Source organism: Moschus berezovskii, chromosome 8 (assembly GCF_049115385.1).
Source record: "Moschus berezovskii isolate FMDL1 chromosome 8, NW_MosBer_1.0, whole genome shotgun sequence".
Taxonomy (NCBI): Eukaryota; Metazoa; Chordata; class Mammalia; order Artiodactyla; family Moschidae; genus Moschus; species Moschus berezovskii.
Genome location: NC_142467.1, coordinates 62,534,330 through 62,554,566, shown reverse-complemented (window position 1 = coordinate 62,554,566; position 20,237 = coordinate 62,534,330). Strand labels below are relative to the sequence as shown.

The following is a 20,237-nucleotide window of genomic DNA, read 5'->3' as shown; positions in this document are numbered from 1 at the left end:
ATTACTATGAATTGTTTAAGCTCCTCTCTCTCAGACCAAACTAAGAGCTCCCCCAGGATAAAAACAAGTAATGATAATTCATCTTAGATCATAACTGTGGAATACTAAATACTAGCCAGAACTAAGTAGGCAGGTATCTTTAGAATAAACAGATGGATGTATATTCTCTGAAAACTAATAAAATCCCCCAATCATCTCCATACTTTCTTCCCCAACAATCAATCAAGAAACATTAACTGGGAATTTCTGTGTCTTATCCAACGTCCAGAGGTGGGCATTTTGAACAGTGAGAGAATACAAGATATAATAACGGGGTTTTAATCCAACTGAAATCTCTCCTAGGATGAGCCCCTCCAATTTCAAATCTTTTCCGGCTAACACTGCAGATGGTGACTGCAGCCATGAAATTAAAAGATACTTGATCCTTGGAAGAAAAGTTATGACCAAACTAGACACCATATTAAAAAGCAGAGACGTTACTTTGCCAACAAAGGTCTGTCTAGTCGAAGCTATGGTTTTTCCAGTAGTCATATATGGATGTGAGAGTTGGACTATACAGAAAGCTGAGTGCCAAAGAACTGACGATTTTGAACTATGGTGTTGGAGAAGACTCTTGAGAGTCCCTTGGACTGCAAGGAGTTCCAACCAGTCCATCCTAAAGGAAATGAGTCCTGAATGTTCATTGTAAGGACTGATGCTGAAGCTGAAACTCCAATACTTTGGCCACCTGATGTGAAGAACCGACGCATTGGATAAGACCCATATTCTAGAAAAGACTGAAGGTGGGAGGAGAAGGGGATGGCAAAGGATGAGATGGTTGGATGGCATCACTGACTCGACGAGTTTGAGTGAGCTCTGGGAGTTGGTGCCTGGGAAGCCTGGCGTGCTGCAGTCCATGGGGTCACAAAGAGTCAGGCAGAACTGAGCGACTGAACTGAACTGAGGTGATGCAGCTTCTGCCATCTGGGCACCTCAGTTTGACAGGAGAATGTGCTACTATCCTTGAAGAGATTCCTATATGGTTGGGATTGACAATGCCAAGTCCTAAGGAGCTTCCCAAGTGATGGAAGAAATATACCTTCAGGCTAGAAACATCCAGTCGTGGCTTGCAGATTTATCCTCTCTCACGTGTCCCAGCTCTCACAGGCCCATGTGTTCCAGCAACTGCTCCCATTTTCCACACAGGAAGGCCTGTTTTCTTCCCCACACCTGGAACCTGAGATCTCAAAGGGAAAATTGAAATATTCTCCTCTTCCTTCTCTGGGCATATTGTTGAGGAACTTTGCAAGTCATTGAGGCTAAATTGGGGGATCAGGAGCTAAAAGGGAGGGCCAGGAGCTCAAGCAGCTGTGGCATTTGGACTGGGAGTCACCAGGGGGTGGGAAGAGACAAGCTTCCAGGGAGAAGGGGTGGAGATCAGAGATTAAAAATTCCTGAGCTCTGCTCAGTGTCACTGCTCAGAAGAATATGCGTGGAGGCTCATTCTCTCCACCCCCCATCTCCGCCCCTTATCTAATTAGCAGAGGAGTGTTAAAAGTCAGAAATCCTATCTCTTTCTCTTCTGGCATTCTCCAACCACCTCCGCCCTCTCACTCAACTCCCACACACACACCCCCAACTTGCTCCACAGTCTAAACAGCCCCTCTAATCTCAAGAGTCCTGGCAAAGGAGCCTGGAAAAGAAATGAGGGGGAACTAGAGATTTGGGGAGTTTAGTGAGAAAGCACATTAAGAGGAAGCATTAACTTAGGATACATACTATAGTCACCAAAGGGTGAACAACCATCCTGGTTTACCCAAGATTGTTCTGGTTTAAGCATTGAAAGTCCCCACACCACTGCAAACACTTCAATCCTAGGCAAACCAGGATGGTACCCTCAAGGTCTCTTTGCCCCAATTCACTCTGTAACCCTGAGTAAATTCTCTCTCTTTCTCTGGGCCTCAGTTACATCCTTGTAAAAATGGAACCCTCTAGCTTAGACACTCTGTGGCTCTATAAATAGTCTCTAGATTTCCTGAAAGCTGGGCACAGCAAGGGTGAACTCTGGCTTACTCCTCATTGATTACTACCCCCAGTGCTCCCCTGAGACTCCTGGAATCTCAACCTCCTGGAACATGAGGTGGAAGGGGCCTTCAGGATTATCCTGTCCTACTGCTCTCTATCTCTATGAATACCATTCCAGTGGAATATACTGCATTTATTATTGCATTCCACTTACCACTTGATGTTCTACAGTATAGTTAGATATGGGCTTCCCTGGAGACTCAATGGTAATGAACTCACCAGTCAATGCAGAAGATGCAGTTTCAATCCCTGGTTGGGGAAGAACCCCTGGAGAAAGAAATGGCAACCCACTCCAGTATTCTTGCCTGGGAAATACCATGGACAGAGGAACCTGGAGGGCTACAGTCCATGGGGTCACAAAGAGTCAGACACAACTTAGTGATTAAACGACAACACAGACCAGAATTTTGCAAACTGCTTGTTAAACACAGCTGTTATTAAAATTAAAGTATATAAACTTACAGTTAAACTTTTAAATAAATGGGCTTTCCTTGTGGCTCTGCTGGTAAAGAATCTGCCTGTAAGGTGGGAGACCTGGGCTTGATCCCTGGGCTGGGAAGATCCCCTGGAGAAGGGAAAGGCTACCAACATCAGTATTCTGGCTTGGAGAATTCCATGGACTATACCGTCTATGGGGTAGCAAGGAGTCAGATACGACTGAGTGATTAATTTATTTATAAAATTATTTATATAATAATATATATCTATAAATAAATTATATATTATATATAATAAAAACAAGTTGCTGCTGCTGCTGCTGCTGCTGCTAAGTCACTTCAGTCGTGTCCGACTCTGTGTGACCCCATAGACGGCAGCCCACCAGGCTCCCCCGTCCCTGGGATTCTCCAGGCAAAAACACTGGAGTGGGTTGCCATTTCCTTCTCCAATGTGTGAAAGTGAAGTCGTTCAGTCGTGTCCGACCCTTAGTGACCCCACGGACTGCAGCCTACCAGGCTCCTCCATCCATGGGATTTTCTAGGCAAGAGTACTGGAGTGGCTTGCCATTTGTTTATAATTAATTTATAAATAAATTATATTAAAAGCAAAGGGGGAAAAGGGGAATTCACTGGTAGTCTGGTGATTAGGACTCAGTGCTCTCACTGTTGGGGCCCAGAACTAAAATTCCGTAAGTCACATTGCACAGCCAAAAAACAAAAACAAAGATAAGTACTTAAAATTTATCCTTTCCCAGTTATTTTACTAGACTTCACTATTATCTATACCATTAAGGTTATTTACATCTATTATATCTATGATAAAAATAACTGTATAATAATGTGCAACTATTCTTCTTTCCAAGTCCACATTGGCAGTTTGAAATCAGCCATGGTAGGAGTATGTACTCCATGCAAATCAGCAAACACGGCCAATCACGGCTCCTGTCACACTGACACTGGTTGCTGAATATCTACCAGCACACCACTAGTTCAGAGACACCACTATCCTGTTTGTCTGGTCATTGTTGTTCAGTCACTAAGTTGTGTCGGACTCTTTGAGACCCCATGGACTGCAGCACACCAGGCTTCCCTGTCCTTCACTATCTTCCAGACTTTGCTCAAACTCATGTCCGTTGAGACGGTGATGCCATCCAATCATCTCATCCTCTGTCACCCCTTCTTCTCTTGCCCTCAATTTCCCCCAGCCTCAGGGTGTTTTCCAGTGAGTTGGCTCTTTGCATCAGGAGGCCAAAGTATTAGAGCTTCAGCATCAGTCCTTCCATTGAGTATTCAGGGTTGATTTCCTTTAAGATTGACTGGTTTGACCTTCTTGCTGTCCAAGGGACTCTCAAGGGTCTTCTCTAGCACCTCAGTTAAAAAGCATCAATTCTTTGGAACCTAGCCTTCTTTATGGTCAGACTCCCACATCTGTACATGACTACTGGAAAACCACAGCTTTGACTATATGGGCCTTTTTTGCCAAAGTGATGCTTCTGCTTTTTAATACGCTATCTAGGTTTGTCAGTTTTCTTTCCAAGGAGCAAGTTTCTTTTAATCTTGTGGCTGCGGTCACCATCCACAGTGATTTTGGAGCCCAAGAAAATAAAATCTGTCACTGTTTCCACTTTTCCAGTTCCTGATTTCCATTCCTAAGAGAGAAACCAAGAATTGAATCATCATCTAAAAACTAATGAGGGTACTTCCCTGGTGGCTCAGCGGATAAGAATTCACCTGCCAATGCAAAGGATACAGGTTTGATCCCTGATCCAGGAAGATTCCACATGCCACAGAGCAACTAAGCTCATGTGCCACAACTACTGAGCCCAAGAGCTACAACTGAGGAAGCTTGAGTGCCTAGAGCCTGTGCTCTGCAACAAGAGAAGCCACTGCAATGAGAAGCCCATGCTCTGCAATGAACAGTAGCCCCCACTCCCTGCAACTAGAGAAAAGCCCATGCAAAGCAACAGAGACCCAGCGCAGGCAAAAATAAATAAATAAAATATTTTAAAAGGGGGAAAAAACAACTAATGAGGGACTTCCCTGATGGTCCGGTGGTTAAGACTTTGCCTTTCAATGCATGGGGTATGGGTTCAATCCCTGGTAGAGGAAGTAGAAGCAATATCGTAACAAGTTCAATAAAGATTTTTAAAATGGTTCACATGAAAAAAACAAAACAAAAGCCTAATGAGATAATAAAGTTGAGTTTAAGGAAATGGACGCACAGGTTGGCTATAAATAGACTTGGCTGCAAGTAGACTTCAGTGTGGAGTATCTATCTCTGGCTTTCTCTCCTTCCAGGAGACCTTTTACCACAGTGAATGACTATTGGTCAGTCTAGCACAGAGATCTTATGTAGACAGGGTCCCAAAGGACTCTGAAGGAGACATTGGTTGCCCTCTAGGTATCTATCCTACAGGGTTATCTAGCTGGCCAACCGAAGGATTTAAAGATATATTAGAGTACCATGCTGACAGAGAAGACAAGACCTTCCCATCTCTGGCGTACAATCACCTCCAAGATTAATAAATCTTGTAAATCTTAAAACTAGGATAATAGCATGGAAGAAAGCTGGTAAAATCCTTAGAGGTCATTCAACATTCAACATCTTCCCAACTGCCTCATTTTACAGATGAAGTAACTGAGTTCACGTGATAGTAAATGGCTTGCCCAAGGTCACATAACAAGTTAGTGGTCATTGTCCAAAGTTCCTAATACCTGAAGGAAAGACCTTTCTTTAACATCCTAAAGACCTAAAGACCTTTCTTTAACATTCCTAACATTCCATTTAGGAATTCCACTTAGAGAAATTATATGATCTTCAGAAAATGTGAGCACAAGGTTTACACACAAAAGGCTCACCACCACCTTCCTTCCTAGAAAATTAAAGAATATCTTTATAGAGTACCAATGAAATGCCAAGTGCTATGGAGAGCACAGAAGAATAAGATCCAGTTACTCATACGCAGGAAGTGAATGTGGAATCACTCCTAAAACTCTTTCAAGGGGAATGTGGGATTCCTCAGGTCTAATGTGACCCCTGTTCTGACCACACAGACAGTGGCATGGAAATCAACCTCACTGTCTTAAGTGACAGTTACACAATAGATTCTTTTTTTTTTTTTTTTAAGTATCATTGACTTACAATATTATATCAGTGTCAGGTCTGAACATGAGATTCTTGATTGGGAAAGGTAGAAAACAGAGAAGAGCCCACTGAGGCAAACTTGGTGAGCTTTTCCCAAGTGACCCAGTGTGGGACATCTCTTTTCCCCAAGGAGAGAATCCTACAAGCAAGCAAAGGAAGAGAACAGGCTGGGTTAAGAGCCAGAGCTTTAGTGCATTAAGGACGTTTTGCATTTGAGATATTCGCACTCATCCTCCTAGAGAAATGAAATAGAAAAAAAGACAGGATAGAAGCCCAAATTTCTTATTATTAGATTTCAACATATATCAAATCACTCTGTCAAATTGCTATAAAAATCTCTAAACATTCTCATTTCTGTACTTATCTTGTGACATAAAGATAACAGTTTGCAGGCTGACACTGATCCCAGTCCATACTTTGAGTGCACTGCACTAAAAAGGCCCTGGGACGTCTTGGTCCCTGGAACTCCTTTGGTGGAGGATCTTTCTTTTTTTTTGGTGGGTGATTTCTGACCTCCCTTTCTCATCCAAATCCAGTCCAGAGTGCTGTGAAGTGACTTGGATTATGGTCACAGGGTACTGAGTCAGGACAGTAACTTCCTGTTCATATTTCTCCTCTGCATCCCTTTAGCCTGCCTCCCTCAGCCTCAGGAAGAGCTTCACCAAGCAAGGAAGGTCTCCATCCCTTCCTTGCAGTACCAGCCCTATCTAACAAAGCCTCGGGTTCTCCTGGGGTCACAGACTCTTTCATTCATTTATTTCTTCACTCGTGTATTCATTCATTGAGGCATCTTCTTCAGCACTAAGAATACAAAGTGAATCTTAAAGACAGATTCCTGCCTAAGGCTGAGCTTACGTCCTAGCAACAAAGTGGGATCCGAAAGAAAAGCATCAGTCTTTTCAAATATAGCCCTGGGTGGCCCAAAGGTTGATTCTTACATATACAGCAGTTAACAAACTGGAAAACTCTGTGCCCTTGGACTGCAAAGAGATCAAACCAGTCAATCCTAAAGGAAGTGAAGTGAAAGTCGCTCAGTCATGTCCGACTCTTTGTGAGCCCATGGACTACACAGTCCATGGAATTCTTAAGGCCAGAATACTGGAGTGGGTAGCTGTTCCCTTCTAAAGAAACCAACCCTGAATATCCATTGGAAGGACTGATGCTGCAGCTGAAGCTGCAATACTTTGGCCACCAGATGTGAAGAGTCGACTCATTAGAAAAGACCCTGATGCTGGGAAAGATTGAAGGCAGGAGGGGAAGGGGACAACAGAGGATGAGATCGTTGGATGGCATCACTGACTCAATGGACATGAGTTTGAGCAAGCTCCAGGAGATGGTGAAGGACAGGGAAGTCTGGTGAATTGCTGTCCATGGGGTCTCAAAGAGTGGGATACAACTGAGTGACTGAGCAACAATAACAAACTGGAGTTCTAACAAATACAAAGTTGCAGGCCTACTAGGAACAGAGGACACTTACTTGCACTTATTCTGGTAGAATATGGTAGAAGGGACTGTTGCAGAGGTGTCTGCTCCAGGGTCTCACACCACTTTACAGTCACCAAGGGAGGAGGCAAGAAGGGTGCACTTGTTTACTTGGGTAGAACAAGTAGGAGAGAACTCCAGATAGAGTTCCTCTATAATTGTTAACACCCTGAGGAGGAAGGCAGGGTAAGGAGTGGGGTCTCATTAATGAATGAGAACCCCATAACTTTGAGGGAGAGGTGACCTATCTTCAGAATTAGCAGAGTTAATTCTGCAGAGACAAAGAAACTTGTCTTCTCTGGGCTACAAAATTCTAATTAATGAGCCCTTGAGCAGGAAGAGAAAGAAGTCTGACTTATAGAGGGTAGAAACCTCCTGAGCAGGAAAAGGTTTCAGCTCCTCTGTCAGCCTGGGAGGGAAGAAGGGTTGGCAGGGCGGGGCAGGGCGGGGTTTCCCTTGCAGGCTTTGGGCTGAATCCCTCCTCCCTGGTCCCTCATTGGGTTAGTGGTTTCTGCAGCCCTGCCAGTGAGGGACAAATGAGAAGAGCTGTTGATTTTTCATCCCTTGGCCATTCAGCATTTCCCTACATAAATACTGAGAAAGACCCTGCCCTCTCCTCACTTCTCTGGACTTGGCCCTGGGCTAGACTTGGTCTTCTGGGGGTGGCAAGGGCCATGGGGGACCTACTTATGCTCAGAGTGGCTGTGGGCATATGCTATGTAACCTTCAGTGCCTCTGCTTGGTAAGTCCTTCCCTCCCACTGTTCACTCCTCACCAAGGAAGCTTCCACTATCTCATCCCTATTCACCAACTGCCTCACTTTTTCTCTTTTTGGTAGGTCAGTGAACAATTTCCTGATAACAGGGCCCAAGGTAGGATGGTCTCCTGCTCCTGTTTTTACCCATTCATGTTCCTAAGGGAACTCTTCTGTGGAAAGAAAAGACGGGAGGGGAGACAGTGTCAGAAGTCAGACACTCAGAGGAACCTATGACCAATCATTGCCTAATGGAGAGCTAACCCAATTGATTCCTGTGTCTACCTTCTGACCCAGACGACCTGATGAGAGCCAGGGCTGAAGCTCGCACCTTTTCCCTTTGCTAGGCCTATCTGACCTATACCACCAGTGTGGCCCTGGGCGCCCAGAGTGGCATCGAGGAGTGCAAATTCCAATTTGCTTGGGAACGCTGGAACTGCCCTGAAAATGCTCTCCAGCTCTCCACTCACAACAGGCTAAGAAGTGGTAAGTTTGTGCAACCTATACAAGGGGGTATATGTCCATGAAGTTGGGCGTGTAGTATGTAGTATGTGTAACATGTATGTGTGCAGGGAAATGAAAAAGTTATCAGTGATCTGCCACTTCCCTGTTGCGGGTTATTTCCCCTTCTCTGAACCTCAGTGCTATCCCTGGGGTCAATAAGGTCAGCTGTTTAGTTCACCAGGAGTGTTGTAAGGGTTGAATGAGGTGAACACAAAGGTATCTATATATAAGTGTAATTACTCTATTTTTTCAATTCATGTTGTATTTGTGTTTGTACACACTTATATTTGCATGAAATAAAAATGAGGAAAGGAGTCAGTGTTGTAGCCCCTGAGGGAATTTCAACTGTCATAAAATCCAAACAACAAAGAAGCTGAGAGATCCCACTGAGCTATGCCTCATGTGGAGTGTGTGTGTGTGTGTGGTGTGTGTGTGTGCGCGCATGATGTACCTGTGCAGCTGTTTATGTATAGTAATTTGCAAGAAAATCACTTATGTAGAAATGATTAATGAAGAGTTTCCTGAGGAAGGTTGAGGGGAATGGGGTAAAGAAAATGAGGGGAAAAGTATCTTCCTGTGGCATACTCAACAAATAGGGTGAGAAACAGCATGGGACAAGTTTATAAGGCCTTAGTAAGATTATCATTATAATAAGTGTTATCATTATAATTATTACATGGCTCCAGCTCCATCTCAGAAGAAAAATGCCCTTCTCTCTTTCATAAGCCAGCCTCATAGCCCTGAATCCTTACTGCCTGAGGACCAGAAGCAATGGCTAATGAACAGAGGCCTAGGCTGGATTATCAGGGGAACTGGGTCCTGGTCCCAATGCCATAATTGGTGAGGAGAGTGGCCTCAGTTTCATTACTTTCTCTCTGGGCTTTATTTTCCCCATCTGTAGCATGGGGATGCTCATTCCTGCCGGTATGAAGTAAGGATGCTGGGAAAGCATGTACTGTTCTCTCAAGCAGAATAACATCCTCTTAATAAACCCAAAGAAGGAATGGCATTGCTTTTTGAAAGCCCCTGCTTTGAGTCATCAGGGTTCTAGTTTCCAGTTCCCTCTTTCTTTTCAAAGCTACCAGGGAGACTTCTTTCATTCACGCTATCAGCTCTGCTGGAGTCATGTACACCATCACAAAGAACTGTAGCATGGGTGACTTTGAAAACTGTGGCTGTGATGAGTCAAAAAATGGTAAAACAGGTAAGTTGTGCCCTCTGATGGGTGTGGGAAAAGGTAAGGGATTTAGAGCTGAGCATAAGCTAAAGTCTTCCAGAGAAAGCCTGAGAGACAAAGCTTCTTCAAACCCCTAAACCCCAGCAGAAATTTCCTTGGTGGGCGCTTCTAGATCCAGACTCTGCTAAGATGATTAGAGGATAAGCAAGTAGCACCAAGCTCTAAAATCAACAAGGCATCTAGGAAGGAGGAGGCCAAAGAGTTTAAAGCTAACCCTCATATTTCAGGCTTAGAATGGCTTGTCCATAATCCACAGCTATCAAATTATTTGCAGATAGCCTAAGAGACTTATAGGCCTTCCCTGATGGCTCAGACAGTAAAGAGTCTGCATGCAATGTGGGAGACCTGGGTTTGATCCCTGGGTTCGGAAGATCCCCTGAAGAAGGAAATGGAAATCCACTCCAGGATTCTTGTCTGGAAAATCCTTATTCATATTTGTCACTAATGAGGGAGGAGATAGCTCTAACAAAACTACTGTACAATAATGATACAGAATTCTAGAATGAACAGCAATGAACCTTTGAGATCATCTGGACCAGCCCCAACATCCTAATTTTGCTTTGGGTATGGAGTTGAATTGTCTAGAGCTGGGGAGTACCTGAAGGGTGGGCAGTTGACTTTAGACTTTAGGACTGCCCCCTACCCCCATTCCCACTCTAAATAACTACATTTCCCTGTCTCACTTTTTTTTTTTTTTTTTGACCATACTGCGCAGTTTGTGGGATCTTAATTCCCTGACCAGGGATTGAACCCAGGCCATGACAGTGAGAGCACGGAGTCCTAATCACTGGACTGCCAGGGAATTCCCTCCCTGTTTCACTTTTAGCTATAGCTTTACACACTTCTACAACTCTTGGGGATGGTTTGGCTATGTCAGCTAAAATGACCATGACTCTTCTTCTAGGACTCAGCAGGAAGTTACACACAGAACTTACTCTTTTCTTATGTGCAGGAGGCCATGGCTGGATCTGGGGAGGTTGTAGTGACAATGTTGAATTTGGGGAAAGAATCTCCAAACTCTTTGTGGACAGCCTGGAGAAGGGGAAGGATGCCAGAGCCCTGATGAATCTTCATAACAACAGGGCAGGCAGGCTGGTACGTATAAGAGTTGATCAGTGAGCCAACAGGCTGAGCATTTATAACAGTCTCACATCTGTACAGACCTTCACAACTTATCAAGAGCTGTCTCAAACATGTTTCATCCCACACCACCCAGCAGGACTAGGATAGATACCCCTATTCTCTGGATGACAAAACCAGTTAAGGCAGAGCAATCACTTGGCCAAGGCAATACAACCAATTAGCATCAGAACCAGGCAATGAACACAGATCTTCCAGTCTAGTCCTTTTATCACTAAACCTTATATGCTAACTTCTTCTACAAGCATGTTTCTGAGAACATAAAACACTACAGATACAAGGCCTTGCTTCCATGACTTAAAATTTTAACCATTTCGACTGCATGTTCTAGGAAATTAACAAGGGTTTATTATACAACTTATGTCCTAATGTCTTTCTGGGTCTGGAGAGGTTAGGACTGATCTAAGCTTCTCTGGAAGGTCAACTGTCCCCCAAGACTTCTGGGGTGCGTAGCAATCCTTGGAGTGTTCTGAACTCAAATCTGGATTCTAGTTGTATTTGGAGCCAAGAGCATAAAAATTTTGCTTTGAACCTATACCTAGATGTCCTGGCTGCCCAGTGTAGAGAAGAGTTTTTCGAAGCGACAATATGGGTAACCACCTTGGGGATAGGGCTTCAGACTCCAGGTTTCCTTCCCTCTGGAAGAGAGCCCAAAAGACAAATCCAAACACCCACAAACACTCTAGCCCCCAGCTGCAACACGGAGTGCCAATTATCATATTTTTCACTTTTAGTTCACAGAGTACTTTCTTCTTCATCTTCTTTTTAACAAAGTACTTTCTTCATCATTCTTTTCTTTTTTCTTCATCATTCTTTATCTTATGGGCAGAAAGAGAAACAAGCTCACAAGTGATATAGTTGGGCCTTAAGCCTAGGTTTCCTGTCTCCAGTCACCTTCTCAACACCTGCCTGGCTTTTTCCATAAGAATCACACAGAAGAGCATTAAAATCACCAATACCAAAGACTTTAAACTCCTGAACTTCCTAATTGAGAAGATCTGAGGTAGGGCCCAGGAATAAGTATTTTTCACAGGCCTCCCTCATAATTCTGATGTACTCTAAAGTTAAGAAACACAGCTCTAAAATATTCCATTAATTGCTAGCCTTTGATCTTCTCTACCCAGAGCCAATCTCCTTTTGTCCTCCCTCTCTCTTTCTTTCTCTGAAGGCAGTGAGAGCCACCATGAAGAGAACTTGCAAATGTCATGGCATCTCGGGCAGCTGTAGCATCCAGACATGCTGGCTACAGCTAGCTAACTTCAGGGAGTTGGGCAACTACCTAAAGGCCAAGTATGAACGGGCATTGAAAATTGAAATGGATAAACGGCAGCTAAGGGCTGGGAACAGTGCCGAGGGTCACTGGGTACCCACCAAGGCCTTCCTTCCTAGTGCAGAAGCTGAGCTGATCTTTTTAGAGGAATCACCTGATTACTGTACCCACAATTCCAGCTTGGGCATCTTTGGCACAGAAGGTCGGGAGTGTCTGCAGAACAGCCATAACACCTCCAGATGGGAGCAATGCAGCTGTGAGCGCTTGTGCACAGAATGCGGCCTGCAGGTGGAAGAGAGAAGAACTGAGGCTATCAGCAGCTGTAACTGCAAATTCCAGTGGTGCTGCACTGTCAAGTGTGACCAGTGCAGGCATGTGGTGAGCAAGTACTACTGCATGCGCTCCCCAGGCAGTGCTTGGTCCTGGGGCAAGGGCAGTGCCTGACAGCACCCCACAGGAACTTACTGCTCAGTTGTATGACAGTGGAGAGGACACAGCTTATCTCTTGGAGAGAAAAGATGAGGAAAACAATTGGAAAACCACAGGGTTGATCTGTAGTCCTCTTGATATCTGCTGTACATGGGGAAGTGGAGGCCCAAGATGATACAGCATGTTCTTGACAGAGCTGAAATGGGAATCTGGGCCTCCTAACTTGGGTAGACCCCATTTCATCTTTTCTGCAAGTTACTTCCTGGTCTTTCTGCCTATAATTCTGTAGCTTGCTAAAGGGGAAGTTTGATTTGGGGTCTATATCCAGAAAGACCTTCAAAATACTTGCCCCTATAGTTTCAGACCACATCCAACCTAGCTGTATGGCTAAGAATCAGAGGGGGTGGAAGCCAAAAATGGAAGAGTTCTGTCCAGACTCCTGAAGGAGTAACCTTCCCCTACTCTGGCTAGCTCCAGAAAGATCAACTATAAGTTCACAGAGATAAGTGAGGCAGAGACTACACACCTACCTATAGGGACGTGTTTTTGGTGTTGGGTTTTTTAACTCAACGCACATTTTTGAAAAGTTCTCCCTACCCATTCCTGGGGAAACCAGCACCTCATATAACCTGACAACTTTTCCAACTCAGAAACCATTTCTGGAGCCATGGAGAAGGGATTGGCACAGTAAGTGGACAGGTGACTACAACTTACCCAGTCAAAGCCTCCGAAGAGGGATTTTTCCCAAAAGAGCTATAGAACAACTTTCTTTTGGTATTTTCCCAAATTGGGAACTCAACTTCATTTTGCAATAAATGCTTCTAGTATACATATTTGAGACTTTTTTTTCTCTCCTTGGAAACCTTAGGATCAGAAAGGGAATGAGAAACCCCACTTCCATATTCCAATGATGTACAAGTCTAAAAGAGAAACCTTGAAATTAGTGTTAGATATCAGATAATAAAATTCAGACCCAAGTACTGGCCTATAGGAAAATAATCCAGATTTCTCAATTTAGAAGGTATTATTTTAAAGCAACCTAAGCAACTTGAGGAACAAGCAAGCCCTTTGAACTTGAACCATATTCAAAGTGTGTTTGCTCTCTCAACTTAGGCTTCCTGGGGTGTCTATACACGGAGGAGCTGGGCTCCAAGGCAAGAGACTTGGAAAGTTGTGGATTCTCCCTTCCTCATTTGCACTTCTACATCTTCCACTGGTAATCTGTGGGGGTAGAGCCCTAGGGGCTCAGCCACTGGTCTCCTAAATCTGAGCATCTCAGCTTTTAGAGTCTCCCCTCTCTACAAAGGCCAAACACCCCACAGGGAAGAGATACTCAGCTATGTTAAATAAATAAGTAAAATGACTGATCACCAAGAATAGGGAAACATTCTTAATGTTTTAAATTTAAAAAACAATTTAAATGTTCAACATCAGGGCAAACTAAGTCATGGCTGCACAGTAGAATATTAGCCATTAAAATAATATTCTGGAAAAATATTTGGTAACATGAAAAACATGCATGATACAATTAAGTGAATAAAGTTACAAAACAGCATGTTCAGAATGAATTCAATCTTGTTTTAAAAACAGAAAAATATTAGCTATCATGTAATACCAAAACAGAGTGGTTAGTTTTCCTTTTTGTGTTTTTCTGTATTTTTATATTTGTCCACAATAAACAAATTTTTTGTCTTCAAAAAGAATTAATAGTATGTTAATTTTTAATGCCAACAGGGAATAACCAATCCATTGTTTTTTAAGTGAAAAAGAAGGTAAAATATTTATTGAGGAAGTTGGCATCTCAAGAAAAACCATAAGCAGGTGCCTTGCAAGTCTACCCTTATCTCTATTTTGTTGTTGTTGTTTAGTTGCTAAGTCATGTCTGACTCTTTGTGACCCCATGGACTGTAGCACACCAGTCTTCCCCTGTCCTTTACTGTCTCCCGGAGTTTGCTCAAATTCATGTCCATTGAGTTGGTGATGCTATCCAACCATCTCATCCTCTGTCATCCCCTTCTCCTGCCCTCAATCATTTGTGCACTTAAAACTACCAACTATCACAGATGTCAGACACCAGAGACAAGGAGAAATCCATAAAAATGTAGCCTATGTCAAGGAAATGGAAGATTTCCTCTACCTCCCTTCAAGGAAAGTAAAACACACACACACACACACACACTACAGTTAGCAACAAAGAAGTGAGTGTGTGTGTGTGTGTGTGTGAGAGAGAGAGAGAGAGAGAGAGAGAGAGGTGGTAGTAGAAGGGGGAATGTAAGAGATATCATCTAAGCCCAAAAATTGTGGTGAAGTAATAGGCAACCAAAAGAAAAAATTGTTTTCCTGGGGTTCAGAGGGAAAAAAGTTATCTGACTTTGAGGTTAAACCCTCAATAAATATAAATGCCAAATTACTCATCATGAAACCTGAGCTATGAAACTGCTAAGGAATTGAACAAACTAGACTTTTCTTTTCATCCATAACTGAATCTCCATCCGAAGACCCCAGGTATCTGATGTTTTGACATTTTCCCCAGGACCTTGCTGACATTCCCAAATGATCTTAGGGGAGATTTTCAGAAATAAAACCATTCCTGATGCCTGGTGAAGTGAAAGTCAGTCATGTCTGACTCTTTGCAACCCCATGGATCATACAGTCCATGGAATTATTCAGGCCAGAATACTGGAGTGGATAGCCTTTCCCTTCTCCAGGGGATCTTCCCAACTCAGGGATCAAACTGAAGTCTCCTATATTGCAGGCAGATTCTTTACCAGCTGAGCCACAAGGGAAGCCCAAGAATACTGAAGCGGGTAGCTTATCCCTTCTCCAGTAGATCTTCCCAACCCAACCATCAATCATGGAGAATATGCCTTATGTTTTCTAGGGGTTTATATCTGAGATTTTCACTAATGAAACTGAGAATTCCGTGAACAGTTTGCCTACTTCCCCCAAAAGCTCGTAGTCCCAATCCTTCCAAGCTTCTTCCAACCTCATTCATTTTACCCTCATGGCAATCAACCAATCTTCCCACATGGACCCTGGGCCACAAACAAAAGGAATTTGGATTTCTCTGCATCCATCACCTTCCTGTCAGGGACTCATTCCTAGGCATTACAGTGGCATTCAGATTCAATAGTTACAACCCTACACTCCTACCCTTTTGGCTCATCCTTAACAAGCTGGCTATCATTAAGGTGACAGAACAGTAAAAGCTCCTCATGTTTGATAGGTTCAGGGCCCAAGACAGGCAGGTTGGCAGTCACAGTCTGATAGTGAATCTTGTAAAACTGCTGAAAAAGGAATCAACTCAATGAGGGAAACCTGTCCATGAGCCAAGTCCCATATTTCAGTAAATCCAGGCACTGATCCACATTGTCTGGAGAATAGAAGCTTCTGTTTTCTCAGTCTAGGCTTGCCAGGCCCTTACAAAGCTTTTTCTCCTCCTCCTCTTTCACCTCCTCTTCCTCCTCCCTCTTATCCCCATCTTTGCCATGAGCAGAATTAATGACTCCTAAGAACTCAATGGACATGAGCTTGAGCAAACTCTGGGAGATAGTGAAGGACAGAGAAGCCTGACATGCTGCAGTCCACAGGGTAGCATCGGACATGATTTAGCGACTGAACAACAACAAGAAAACCCTAAGGCCTATTCCCAGAGTTTCCCATGGTCTCCTGCCAACCTCCTTAGGGCTTCCTGGTGTGTGATCATAAGGGTGGAAAGGAAGAAACTGGACATCTACTAAGTGTCAGATGCTTAATATGTATCTCCAATCCTCAGAACAATCCAGTTAAAGAGTTACAATTATTCCCCTTACTGCTGAGGAAAGTGGCTCAGAGAAGTTAAGCAACCAACCTAAAATTAAACATAAGGAGGTAGATTTGAATTCAGACTTACTACCATATAAATTTATATTCTTCCTTTACACCACTTACACTCTGGGACCCCAGGGATCTCTGGTGACATTCTTAACTGTCATGACAGCTTTGTAGAAGGACTCCATTTATATGCAGTGAAAGGTGTCCTTTTCCTCCCTCTTCTACAAGTAGGAGAGTCACATTTCTCAGCCCATCTCCAGAGAGAAGAAACCTAACTTTTGACTTGCAAAGGCCTTCCTTGGAATGATAAAGCAGATAGCCTGGCTCCCGCTGACTTGGGAGGGCAGAATCCTGATTCTCTAGGGGGTACTCAAAGAAAAAGGCTAACCATTGTGGTCTACAGTAGAGGTCAAAGTTTCAAAGGAAAGTCAAAAGAGGGGTGTTTATTTTAGACGCTAGGGGAAAGAAATACAGGATCCAGAGAAAGACAAATTTCTAGCTCCAGATCACAAACTATTCATATAACTGATCTCAAAATAGTGATCAAGGCCTAGATAAAGATGTATGGGTGGGTGGGAGGGGGATGAAAACAAAGATCAGAACAAATACTTCTAGGAGAAGTTAAAGACCTTTGGGTGAGACCAGTGCTCTATATCCTTCTAATTCTACTGCATTCCCTACCATAGGAGGAAGGGACTCCCAGGTGACACAGTGGTAAAGAACCTGCCTGCCAATATGGAGATGCAAGAAACGCAGGTTCGATCCTTGGGTCAGGAAGAGCCCCTGGAGAAGGAAATGGAAACTTGCTCCAGTATTCTTGCCTGCAAATCCCATGGACAGAGAAGCCTGGCAGGCTGCAGTCTATGGGGTCACAAAGAGTCAATACAACTGAGTGAGCACACACACACCACAGGAGGAAAGTTAGGTTTGGAGGAGGAAAGTTCCCCCTGCCTCCCAACCCCCAGTATCACCAAGTGAGATAGCTGAACATTAGATTCCAAGGCCCTGAACACTCTCCATGGCTGGTGCTCTGCCCACCCTGCCAGACTGCCCTTTTTATCAAGAAATGAATGTATGATGACCAATGAAAGCATTGAGGAAATTAAGCCAAGGCTCTGGGAAGCCTCAGACTGCATTTGGTCAGGGAGGGAGGAGGTAGGCAGTGGGTCAGTGAGGTGGAATATGGTAGGGGATGGGTGGGATGTAGGTAAGGGAAAGGTGGTACACATTCCCCTCAGATTCTCAGGTACCAGAGTATACTTGTGACAGGTCTAGGGGATGGTGAAATGGTCCCTTGCCATTTCTTGGCAATCTATAAGAGATCACTTGATTCAGCTACCTGCTTTTTAACAAGAGAGTTCTCAATCAAAGGCCTAGTGAAGAGGAGCACATCTTACACTCTGTTTTGAAAGACTATCAGGGAGAGAGGGAGAAGCTAATACTTCTTTACTAGGATAAAGTGCCTATCAGGACATTTGCTGCATGCCTAACCTGAATCAGCACTGCTGTGTTTTAAGTCTACCAAATTTTCTAGGACCCCTCATCATGGATTCGGGCCTTCAAACATTCCTTTAATCCAACCTGAATAATGCTAATTACTTCAGTTTTTCACTAGTTCTCTCTTACACTATTTTTTCCTTGACCTTATTCAAATGCACCAGCTTTGGGTTTCGGTGAGGAGGTAGGTAGGGTGTAAGCCAGATACACTTCTTATACCCAGGCTTCACCTTTTGCCCTCAAGCATCTGAAGAATCTACCTATTTTTGGCTGTCACAGAACTTTGATTGTCCCATCAGGCCCCACTTGCCATGGCTCAAGTTCATTTCTAACCCCTCCACTTTAGCCAGAACCTCAATCAACAAGATCCTCCTGTCCTAGGGGCCTGCAGGCAGTGCAGGGACAAGAACATGAAACTGACAATCAGGACACATTTCCTTCTCTGTTCTAACCTGTGAAGCATTTATCTACTTTAAAATCCCAGTTTTATTTCTGTGTTGATAATTCCAAAATCTCCACTTCTGTGGCTCCTGGCACCATAGCTCTAATATTCCACAAGCCATTTCTATTTGAGTGACAGAAATGATTCCTCTACTTCCATCAGTAACCTAACGACACTTTGAGTGACTAAAGCTTACTAATGTATTATCCTCGACTTCTCCCTCTGCTCAGCTTTTCATATTGCACCTGAATTTTGTGCTAACTCAATAACTGATATTTTGCTCCTCAACTTTCTACCCAACACAATGCTATCATACTTTCTTACTAAAACACTACCTTCATCATTACCTGACTTAAAAAGAAAACCACCAATGTCCTAGAGCAGAGGTCTCCAACCTCTGGGCTAATGCCTGATGATCTGAGGTGGAGCTGATATAATAATAATAAAGTACACAATAAATGTAATGTACTTGAATCACCCTGAAACCATCCACCCCACCCACAATCCATGGAAACACTCTTCCACAAAAACAGTCCTTGTTGCCAGAAAGGTTGGGGACCACTATCCTAGTGAATACAGTCCAGTTCTCTAGCTTGACATCTCAAGTCTCCTAAATTTGACACAATCTTATTGTAAATATTGAAAAAAAAATTTCCATGAACACAATCTCATAAAAATCCAAAAAATTTAGAAATACACAGACCAAAAAGTGAGTAATATTAATACCTTCACTCCCTTCTCCCGCCAGCTTACCACCCTTCCCAGAGGTAACAATGCCTATTTTGCTTTTTCAATTTTATCCCTTGTTTTCTCACTTCCAGCTAGACCAGGTTATGACAATTCTTGTATACACCATTTCCATGCAACTTCCATATCTCAGTTAAAACCATTTTCTTCCTTAAGGTCTATCTGCTCTTTGAAATTGCCTGCCTTGTATTTGATACAAACTAAATTTTACTGCCTGTGATATCTAGACATTATGTATTTTTCTATGTCTCAATGATAGAGCTGTCAAGTCTCCTCTTTGGAAGTAGGGCCTTGTTACCCCTCTTGGTGCCTCTGCCAGCCTCTCATGACACTCTGCCTTTGGTGGGTGATTTGTACAGGACATGGAATTTCAGAGATAAAATAGCCCTTAGCAGTCATCTCCTGTAAACCTCTCATTTCACAGAAGAGGAAAGAAATTTGCCCAAGGTCATCTGCCTAGTTAAATGTCAAGCTGAGGATAGACCTCAGGTCTTCTAATTTCAAACGTAATCAATTTCTAGGTCCTCTGCTCTTGGAGTTGAGGTCAGTGGTCCAAACTACTCTCAGGACCAATCAGCTGGGCAGTAACTTTAGACAGATTAACTGATGGCAGAGGGATTGCATATAGTATGTGTGTGCTCAGTCACTCAGTCATGTATGACTCTTGGAAGTTTCATGGAATAGCCTGCCAGGCTCCTCTGTACATTATCCAGGCAAGAATACTGGAGTGTATTGCCTCTACTCAAGGATCTTCCCAACCCAGGGATTGAACCTGTGCCTCTTGTATCTCCCACTTTGGCAGGCAGATTATCATTGGTGCCACCTGGGAAGCCCCTGTATATGGTATGTGATATTTTAAGTCTAAAGAGAATGAAAGAGAACATTTGAGGTTCTCAAACATACCATTATCACTTGAGCCCAAGGCAAAGGAAAAGGTCAGCCTATTCTCCCAGCTATATTAACCTTCATGGCATGTATCCCTGCTCCCCTCCTTCATATTCACCTTAAATTGGCTTCACCTAAATAAAAATGTTGAAGGGCACAAAATCAGAGTCACCTTGAATGCTGACATCTCTAGAAATCCAGTGCTTTTTCTATTGTTTCATAGTTTATACGTGCTATTCCAAATATAATTGTAATTGTGCCTCCTTTCATTCCAGAAAGTGTACTGTTTGATGGCAATCATATAGTGCTCCTATTTATAACTCACTTCATGCATTCAATAAACATTTCTTGGTCACATACTCTGTTATAGGCATAGCACTAATGCGAGGGA

The 20,237-nt window shown here is 43.4% G+C and overlaps 1 protein-coding gene across 1 annotated transcript; it reads left to right on the top strand.

Annotated features, from left to right (window-relative positions):
* The first annotated feature begins 7,802 nt into the window (after positions 1-7,802).
* On the top strand, positions 7,803-12,477 carry WNT8A (Wnt family member 8A). The gene is made up of 6 exons (XM_055431258.2): positions 7,803-7,870; positions 7,967-8,000; positions 8,230-8,368; positions 9,465-9,590; positions 10,576-10,718; positions 11,932-12,477. Exons 1-6 carry the CDS (start codon positions 7,803-7,805, stop codon positions 12,475-12,477), a joined length of 1,056 nt encoding a protein of 351 aa, XP_055287233.2.
* Positions 12,478-20,237: the final 7,760 nt, after the last annotated feature.